The sequence below is a fragment of the Oncorhynchus tshawytscha genome, linkage group LG18, assembly GCF_018296145.1.
Source record: "Oncorhynchus tshawytscha isolate Ot180627B linkage group LG18, Otsh_v2.0, whole genome shotgun sequence".
Taxonomy (NCBI): Eukaryota; Metazoa; Chordata; class Actinopteri; order Salmoniformes; family Salmonidae; genus Oncorhynchus; species Oncorhynchus tshawytscha.
In genome coordinates, this window is record NC_056446.1 from 37,275,295 (window position 1) to 37,285,481 (window position 10,187).

At 44.6% G+C, this 10,187-nt stretch overlaps 1 protein-coding gene across 1 annotated transcript; it reads left to right on the forward strand.

Annotated features, from left to right (window-relative positions):
- The first annotated feature begins 570 nt into the window (after positions 1-570).
- actc1a (actin alpha cardiac muscle 1a) lies at positions 571-10,102 on the forward strand. Its single transcript, XM_024378570.2, has 8 exons — positions 571-673; positions 5,570-5,723; positions 5,981-6,109; positions 6,420-6,615; positions 7,699-7,860; positions 8,014-8,205; positions 9,079-9,260; positions 9,833-10,102. The coding sequence occupies exons 2-8, from the start codon at positions 5,595-5,597 to the stop codon at positions 9,974-9,976; spliced, it is 1,134 nt and encodes a 377-aa protein (XP_024234338.1). The 5' UTR covers positions 571-673; positions 5,570-5,594; the 3' UTR covers positions 9,977-10,102.
- Positions 10,103-10,187: the final 85 nt, after the last annotated feature.

A 10,187-nucleotide genomic window follows, 5' to 3' on the forward strand; every position in this document is an offset into this window, starting at 1 on the left:
CTTTAGTAATTTATAATCATTATAAATATCCAAATCTCTTATGCAAATGATGTAAAACATGCAGATGAATTGTCTTTCCTTCTCTCCATTATAACACAATAACAAACCGGATAAATCTGATATAACAGTAGACTATTTTCTCTCTCCTAATCCCAAAAGGCCAGAAATTCCTTGACAGTTTTATTGCGTTGTCTGAGCTAATCGTCTTCCTCCTTTTATAAATGTCGAACGTCAGAATGAAAGAGAATTTTTTTCACATCAATCAGTTAACACCTACTTCATCATGACCCAACTATAATCAACCATAACACAATAATGGAAAGAAATCTAGAAATAATCCCTTTCACTTCCCTCTGCCAACCATTTCCTTATTTTTGTACCAGTCGGACACCCAGGCAGTCAGGCAGTCAGAGGCGGTACTAGAACCCTCCGTCTCCTAGGTAACAACACTCTGTTTTAGATGGCGTCCTATCAGGAAGGAGGGCTCTGAGTGACACAGGATAGACGTTCTAGTGAACCGTTATCTAGAAGTTCTTATTTGGTCTTGTATAAACTCTTGGTCCCGCCTCCAGGCTCCAGGCCGTTGGTCCTGGGACAAGGGGGCATATTTAAGGGACACCTCTCACCCTCATCCTTTATCCCAGTGGAAACTCCAGTCTTGGCGTACAACTTGGTGAGTGTCTTCTTTTGCTTTGTTCATTTTCCACTACTGCCCTGTAGCACTGTTTCTCTAGTGGACTCAGTACTGTCTATAACACTGTTTCTCTAGTGGACTCAGTACTGTCTATAACACTGTTTCTCTCTTGGTCTCAGTACTGTCTATAACACTGTTTCTCTAGTGGACTCAGTACTGTCTATAACACTGTTTCTCTCTTGGTCTCAGTACTGTCTATAACACTGTTTCTCTAGTGGACTCAGTACTGTCTATAACACTGTTTCTCTCTTGGACTCAGTACTGTCTATAACACTGTTTCTCTAGTGGACTCAGTACTGTCTATAACACTGTTTCTCTAGTGGACTCAGTACTGTCTATAACACTGTTTCTCTACTGGACTCAGTACTGTCTATAACACTGTTTCTCTAGTGGACTCAGTACTGTCTATAACACTGTTTCTCTACTGGACTCAGTACTGTCTATAACACTGTTTCTCTCTTGGTCTCAGTACTGTCTATAACACTGTTTCTCTCTTGGTCTCAGTACTGTCTATAACACTGTTTCTCTAGTGGACTCAGTACTGTCTATAACACTGTTTCTCTACTGGACTCAGTACTGTCTATAACACTGTTTCTCTCTTGGTCTCAGTACAATCTATAACACTGTTTCTCTAGTGGACTCAGTACTGTCTATAACACTGTTTCTCTAGTGGACTCAGTACTGTCTATAACACTGTTTCTCTACTGGACTCAGTACTGTCTATAACACTGTTTCTCTACTGGACTCAGTACTGTCTATAACACTGTTTCTCTAGTGGACTCAGTACTGTCTATAACACTGTTTCTCTAGTGGACTCAGTACTGTCTATAACACTGTTTCTCTCTTGGTCTCAGTACTGTCTATAACACTGTTTCTCTACTGGACTCAGTACTGTCTATTACACTGTTTCTCTACTGGACTCAGTACTGTCTATAACACTGTTTCTCTCTTGGACTCAGTACTGTCTATAACACTGTTTCTCTCTTGGACTCAGTACTGTCTATAACACTGTTTCTCTCTTGGACTCAGTACTGTCTATAACACTGTTTCTCTAGTGGACTCAGTACTGTCTATACCACTGTTTCTCTCTTGGACTCAGTACTGTCTATAACACTGTTTCTCTAGTGGACTCAGTACTGTCTATAACACTGTTTCTCTCTTGGACTCAGTACTGTCTATAACACTGTTTCTCTCTTGGTCTCAGTACTGTCTATAACACTGTTTCTCTAGTGGACTCAGTACTGTCTATAACACTGTTTCTCTATTGGTCTCAGTACTGTCTATAACACTGTTTCTCTCTTGGTCTCAGTACTGTCTATAACACTGTTTCTCTCTTGGTCTCAGTACTGTCTATAACACTGTTTCTCTCTTGGTCTCAGTACTGTCTATAGCACTGTTTCTCTCTTGGACTCAGTACTGTCTATAACACTGTTTCTCTCTTGGTCTCAGTACTGTCTATAACACTGTTTCTCTCTTGGTCTCAGTACTGTCTATAACACTGTTTCTCTAGTGGACTCAGTACTGTCTATAACACTGTTTCTCTCTTGGACTCAGTACTGTCTATAACAATGTTTCTCTCTTGGTCTCAGTACTGTCTATAACACTGTTTCTCTAGTGGATTTAGTACTGTCTATAACACTGTTTCTCTATTGGTCTCAGTACTGTCTATAACACTGTTTCTCTACTGGACTCAGTACAGTCTATAACACTGTTTCTCTACTGGACTCAGTACAGTCTATAACACTGTTTCTCTACTGGACTCAGTACTGTCTATAACACTGTATCTCTACTGGACTCAGTACTGTCTATTACACTGTTTCTCTCTTGGACTCAGTACTGTCTATAACACTGTTTCTCTAGTGGACTCAGTACTGTCTATAACACTGTTTCTCTCTTGGACTCAGTACTGTCTATAACACTGTTTCTCTAGTGGACTCAGTACTGTCTATAACACTGTTTCTCTCTTGGTCTCAGTACTGTCTATAACACTGTTTCTCTACTGGACTCAGTACTGTCTATAACACTGTTTCTCTCTTGGACTCAGTACTGTCTATAACACTGTTTCTCTCTTGGACTCAGTACTGTCTATAACACTGTTTCTCTCTTGGACTCAGTACTGTCTATAACACTGTTTCTCTCTTGGACTCAGTACTGTCTATAACACTGTTTCTCTACTGGACTCAGTACTGTCTATAACACTGTTTCTCTAGTGGACTCAGTACAATCTATAACACTGTTTCTCTAGTGGACTCAGTACTGTCTATAACACTGTTTCTCTCTTGGTCTCAGTACTGTCTATAACACTGTTTCTCTCTTGGACTCAGTACTGTCTATAACACTGTTTCTCTAGTGGACTCAGTACTGTCTATAACACTGTTTCTCTCTTGGACTCAGTACTGCCCAGTACCTGTAGCCGCTCTGTTTAATTGATTAATGGACTACTTCAGACAGACGACGACAGGGAGAGGGGTGCTGAGAGGAAGATTGCTACATGACTTGTTAGTGCTGGGGAAGGATCCACACTTTGTCAGCTATTCTTAGAGAGCATTGTGCACTGTGTTGTTGTCATTTTGGAAAGGGAAGAAGCGCCAGGATCTTGGTTTAACAGCCGGGAGCTACTATTGTAATTGAAAGAGAGAGCACATAGAGATCACCTGTAGAGTTAACACCTGCAATGGGTGTCTACCTACTTCCAATTGGCTTTTAGAGAAGGATGTTCATGAGAGAGCTTGAGAATGAATCGTTTTGAGAGAAATTGTGAAGAAAGAATATTAGGAGAAAGAAAGAGCTGAAGACAGAATAAATGAAGGGAGTTGAATGGGGAGAAAGAGAGTGCAGGACAGCGGCAGTTGCCCAGCAGCCAGGGCTTGTTGTGATTGATTGACATGCCATGCTGTTGGCAACACATGCTGGTGACAGGCCATGCTGGTGGCAACACGTGTGAACAGTGACCTGTGGCTCTGGTGGATTAGGGGAGGGGGGGACAGACAGAGTGGCCACTGTGTAGTACCAGGCCTTCCGACTCCTGACCACTGGCCAGGCATCCTGACCAGGCCTCAGGCTTCTTGACCAGGTCACTTATGACCACACACTGACCAGCTACCAGGCCTCTAGGCCACTAATGAAGGGAGCTGCCAGGCCTCTAGGCCACTAATGAAGGGAGCTGTCAGGCCTCTAGGCCACTAATGAAGGGAACTGCCCGGCCACTAATGAAGGGAGCTGCCCGGCCTCTAGGCCACTAATGAAGGGAGGTGTCAAGCCAGGGTTGGAGGGATCAGACTCAGGGGCTGGCTGGCTGGAGGGTGATGGATAGACAGATGACGCTGGCTGTAGGGTGATGGATAGAGCGATAGACAGATGAAGCTGGCTGTGGGGTGATGGATAGAGTGATAGACGGATGAAGCTGGCTGTAGGGTGATGGATAGAGTGATAGACGGATGAAGCTGGCTGAAGGGTGATGGGTAGAGTGATAGATGGATGAAGCAATAGAGAGAGAGGTGGACTGGAGGGAGGTATGGAGGGACAGTAACACATGCTTTGAAGGGAGCAGTGGGCTGGGGAGGGAAGGAAGGAAGGAAATAAAGAAAGGAAGGAAGGAAGGAAGGAAGGAAGGAAGGAAGGAAGGAAGGAAGGAAGGAAGGAAGGAAGGAAGGAAGGAAGGAAGGAAGGAAGGAAGGAAGGAAGGAAGGAAGGAAGGATAGAGGTATAGAGAGAGGGGACTGGAGCGATAGTAACACTTGCTTTGAAGGAATCTGTCAGACCAGGGCTGGAGAGGGGGATGGAAAGATGGATGTAAGGATAGAGGGATGGATGAAGGGATGGATGTAAGGATAGAGGGATGGGTGTAAGGATAGAGGGATGGATGAAGGGATGGATGTAAGGATAGAGGGATGGGTGTAAGGATAGAGGGATGGATGAAGGGATGGATGTAAGGATAGAGGGATGGGTGTAAGGATAGAGGGATGGATGGATGAAGGGATGGATGTAAGGATAGAGGGATGGATGGATGTAAGGATAGAGGGATGCATGAAGGGATAGAGGGATGGATGGATGAAGGGATAGATGTAAGGATAGAGGGATGGATGGAAGGATAGAGGGGTGGATGGAAGGATGGAAGGATAGAGGGATGGATGGAAGGATAGAGGGATGGATGGAAGGATAGAGGCAGGTTTGGAGAGGGACTGGAGGGACAGTAGCACATTCTGTCCAGCTCCCATCCATGGAAAACAGGAGTTACTGTTGTGCCGACAGCTGAGGAGGGACCTCCAGGCCACCACTGTTACTTGTCAACAGAAAAGCTCCTTCAGCTGCGACATAGCTCTGTTAGAGATAGGGGAGGAGGGGGGAGGAAAGGGGTAGAGGAGGGAGAGGGGGGGAGAGGGAGGGGATGTAGTGTTCCATGAGGCTGCTTTTTGGAATGACAAGGGCCATGGCTAAGAATAGAGACTGTGGTGTGGGGGGCTCTACTATGTCCCTTTTTGGCTTTACAGGGAAGCTCTGACAAAGAGGGAGAAGATAGGTTATCAGTGGCCCGTAAGAGGACTAGGTTATTTCAACAACACTTTTGAAAAGGTCTTTCTAGGAACATTTGAAATATTTGCTCTTTGAAATAGTGAAAGTATGACAACATAAAAAAAAACAGATATCCTGAAAATAGGCAGTGCAGTACTGTTTATTTAAAAACATTATGATATGATAATTCACCAGTCTTTAATGTAACAGTTGCTTCAATGTCGCTATCGTGCTTAACTGTTAATTAATGCATAGAGGTAGCCTCCAGTCTAGTGATAAGCTCATGTACTGGGTGTTTGTTATGGTGTTACTGTAATAAGCGCTCAGATGGAGCTCTTACCGCCGTGTCTCTCCTCCCAACAGAAGGTCATCCTAAACAAGACCAATCATGTGTGACGACGATGAGACTACCGCCCTCGTGTGCGACAACGGCTCTGGCCTGGTCAAGGCTGGGTTCGCCGGTGATGACGCTCCCCGCGCTGTGTTCCCATCCATCGTTGGACGCCCCCGTCACCAGGTACGCTACTTGCTGAGAAAGAACGGATAGCCATTGCCCGTTACTAACGGATTTGTTTGTGTACTTATGCCATGACGTAAAAGTTACAAGGCTATAAGGTGACATGTAGTGATACAGATAATGTAGTGTAGTTTACGTTTGTAGCATTGCATTGGTAATAAGACGCACGTCTAGCCATGCGTAAATTTGGGGTAAAGTTTGATTCACGCGTTGTGCGTATTGTGAACTCTCCTGACCTATGCTTCCCCTCTATGCAGGGTGTGATGGTGGGAATGGGACAGAAGGACAGCTATGTGGGAGACGAGGCTCAGAGCAAGAGAGGTATCCTGACTCTGAAGTACCCCATCGAGCACGGCATCATCACCAACTGGGACGACATGGAGAAGGTGGGTATGAGAGACGAGATGCTACTAGAGATATTGGACACGATTGTAAGATGATAAAAGCAACACTTAATTTCTCAAGATACACATATACTTAGAGACTGGAAGTGAAGGATACCATCCAATATGAAGTTAAGACTTATCGACACACAGAAATATTTTAAAAAAGCAACATAAGAAATATTTTTGGAGCTAAATTATGCCAAACAGCATGACTTCAAAGGGACAGCTTAATATTTCTCTATCTCACAATGTGTTATATTGTTCCAGAACCACGTCTCTGACCGTGTCTGTCCTCTACTTCCTCTACCAGATCTGGCACCACACCTTCTACAACGAGCTGCGTGTGGCCCCTGAGGAGCACCCCACCCTGCTCACTGAGGCCCCCCTCAACCCCAAGGCCAACAGGGAGAAGATGACCCAGATCATGTTTGAGACCTTCAACGTCCCCGCCATGTACGTGGCCATCCAGGCCGTGCTGTCCCTGTATGCCTCCGGTCGTACCACCGGTGAGAAACGAGCAGAGGAGAAAGACTCCATACATTAACATACAATTCAGATCCAGTGTATTATTGTGTCTCATGCAACCTTTCATTACATGAGTCGTAGTTTACACCATTTAAGATGAACATAAAGCTGTTCCATTCTATTCCCTCTGGTTGTAACACTGGTGAGATTCCACAGGACGTCAGACCATCACATTTACAAAGAACCACAATAACTTTAACGTTAACACATGCTGCTCACATTACTCACATGATACCTTAGAGACTCTGTAGGGATAGTGATCTACTACAACAGGGATAGACAACTAGATTCAGATGCTGCTCACATTACTCACATGATACCTTAGAGACTCTGTAGGGATAGTGATCTACTACAACAGGGATAGACAACTAGATTCAGATGCTGCTCACATTACTCACATGATACCTTAGAGACTCTGTAGGGATAGTGATCTACTACAACAGGGATAGACAACTAGATTCAGATGCTGCTCACATTACTCACATGATACCTTAGAGACTCTGTAGGGATAGTGATCTACTACAACAGGGATAGACAACTAGATTCAGATGCTGCTCACATTACTCACATGATACCTTAGAGACTCTGTAGGGATAGTGATCTACTACAACAGGGATAGACAACTAGATTCAGCCGTGGGACGTTTTTGTCCGAGTGGATGGTCAGGGGGAGCCGGAACATAATTATAATAATTTGTACACTGCAGATTGACCACAAGTAAAAGCCCAAAAATAGATTTTATATCGAAAATTACATGATCATTTCAGACCTTCATTACATTGAGACACTATCACATATGTCTCTCTTTTTATGAGTGGAAATACTTGGGAACAGATTTTTTTGTTGTTGCTGAATTCCTGGTGATTTTGAAGTCTTTAAAAAAAAAAAAATATTCAAATTTTTTACGAAACTTTTGGGGAGCAAAATAAAAAGTATTGCGGCCCAGTATTTAGTGTAGAGGCCACCTGTTGTCGAGCCCTGCACTACAGTATCACATCCAACCACAAGTTATACGTGAAAATCAGCAGGTCCGTGATCTGTGTCCACCTCCATCCTTTCCTCAGGTATTGTGCTGGACTCTGGTGATGGTGTGACCCACAACGTGCCCATCTATGAGGGTTATGCTCTGCCCCACGCCATCATGCGTCTGGATCTGGCGGGTCGCGACCTCACTGACTACCTGATGAAGATCCTGACAGAGCGTGGCTACTCCTTCGTGACCACCGGTAAGATGGACACATATAGGATAAAGTTATACAGAGACAAAATGAGAGAACATCTTTGAGGCTCTATATAGCGTCTATAAGGCTCTACGTAGCCTTTATGTAGCGTCTAATATAGAACTTGATTCACCAACACTCTGAATCTGCCCCCTACAGCCGAGCGTGAGATTGTGCGTGACATCAAGGAGAAGCTGTGCTACGTGGCCCTGGACTTTGAGAATGAGATGGCCACCGCTGCCTCCTCCTCCTCTCTGGAGAAAAGCTATGAGCTGCCTGACGGTCAGGTCATCACCATTGGTAACGAGCGTTTCCGTTGCCCAGAGACCCTCTTCCAGCCTTCCTTTATTGGTGCGTATCTCCCTCTCTCTCTGTCTCTCTTTCTCTCTGTCTCTCTGTCTCTCTCTCCCTGTCTCTCTCTCTCTCTCTCTCTCTGTCTCTCTCTGTCTCTGTCTCTCTTTGTCTCTCTCTTCTCTCTGTGTGTGTACCTCTGGTTCATCTATTCCTTACCATGTAGCTTTCCACAAACTTACTTTCACATTAGACTGGAGCTCCCGAGTGGCGCAGCGGTCTAAGTCCCTGCATCTCAGTGCTAGAGGTGTCACTACAGACCCTGGTTCAATTCCAGGCTGTATCACAACCAGCTGCGATTGGGAGTCTCATAGGGCGGGGCACAATTGTCCTCCGGACGGAAGTTGTCATAATCACTGTATAAGTCTATGGAAGGGGTTGAGAACCAAGAGTCTCCTAGGTTTTATATTGAAGTCAATGTACCCAGAGGAGGACGGAAGCTAGCTGTCCTCCGGCTACACCATGGTGCTACCCTACAGTGCTGCTGAGGCTACTGTAGACCTTCATTACAAAACAGTGTGTTTTAATCAATTAGTATAGTTAGTATAGTTTTATCTATTATCTATTTTTCTATTAAAGAAAACTTTTTGAATGTTTTACAAATGTTATTTTTATGAAATTCACTGAGGACGATGGTCCTCCCTTTCCTCTTCTGAGGAGCCTCCACTGGTTGCCATATATGTTACAGCACTGCTCTGGCCCTCTAGTCTCCAATGGACAATACATTCCGTTACAGTTACAGAGTCCACATACGTAGCCATTTACTGTGAACATCGTCTATTCCTTACCTTTCTAACTCCTGGTGGCCACGTAGGTCCTGTCTGTAGAGGTGTCGTTGCTCACCAAGTGTCTCTTCTCATCTCACCTGCTCAGGTATGGAGTCCGCTGGTATCCATGAGACCGCCTACAACAGCATCATGAAGTGTGACATTGACATCCGTAAGGACCTGTACGCCAACAACGTCCTGTCCGGAGGTACCACCATGTACCCTGGTATTGCTGACCGTATGCAGAAGGAGATCACCGCTCTGGCCCCCAGCACTATGAAGATCAAGGTGGGGGAACACTTCTTTTCAACACAGGAGGAACTCTGTTCCAATGTCCATCAGGGTTTGGGTGAATTTAATTTAAATTCCAGTCAATTCAGCAAGTATAATGAAATTACAATGCTTTTCAATTAAGAAAATTTGGAATTTGGAATTGGAATTCGGTGTCCACACTAGGGCACGACTTATGAACGAAGCCATGCCTTGGGCGTGTATTCTAAGTGGTATGATAGTATGGAGGAGTTCCAACAATATCAGAGCCTTGGATAAGCTGTAGGTCTACAGGATTTGTGTTTGGCAGTACATGGGTACACACACAACTCTGGTTAAAATAAGCAACACTGTCTGTCCACTGTGCTAGAGAGCAGCAACAACTTCTGAAGAGTTCTTAACCTACCCTCTACATTTCCTTCCATACAATCCACTACAATATTGTGCAAAACAATGGCATTTTGACTAGAGTGGTTAACTATGTATACCCACAGCTCTTGTTCAAATAAGCAACAGTTGTACACTGCACTGTGCAGGAAAGGACAAATGCCTCTGAGTTCTTAACCAACCCTCCACATCTCCTCCTCTAGATCATCGCTCCCCCCGAGCGTAAGTACTCGGTCTGGATCGGCGGCTCCATCCTGGCCTCTCTCTCCACCTTCCAGCAGATGTGGATCAGCAAACAGGAGTACGACGAGGCAGGTCCTTCCATCGTCCACAGGAAGTGCTTCTAAAACATCCCATCTTCCCACACCTCCTCCATACACATTCACCCTCCTTCTGTTGTTTGCATTTCTACCTTGTCTTGTGCTGTATATACAGTTGTAATAAAATAGTTGTCTTGTAACAATAATCACTGAGATACTCGTTGTTGGTCATCTGTTGCTGGGTTTGAGGGAACACACATTCAGAACCCATCAAATTGTCAAATTATAATGGTGATTA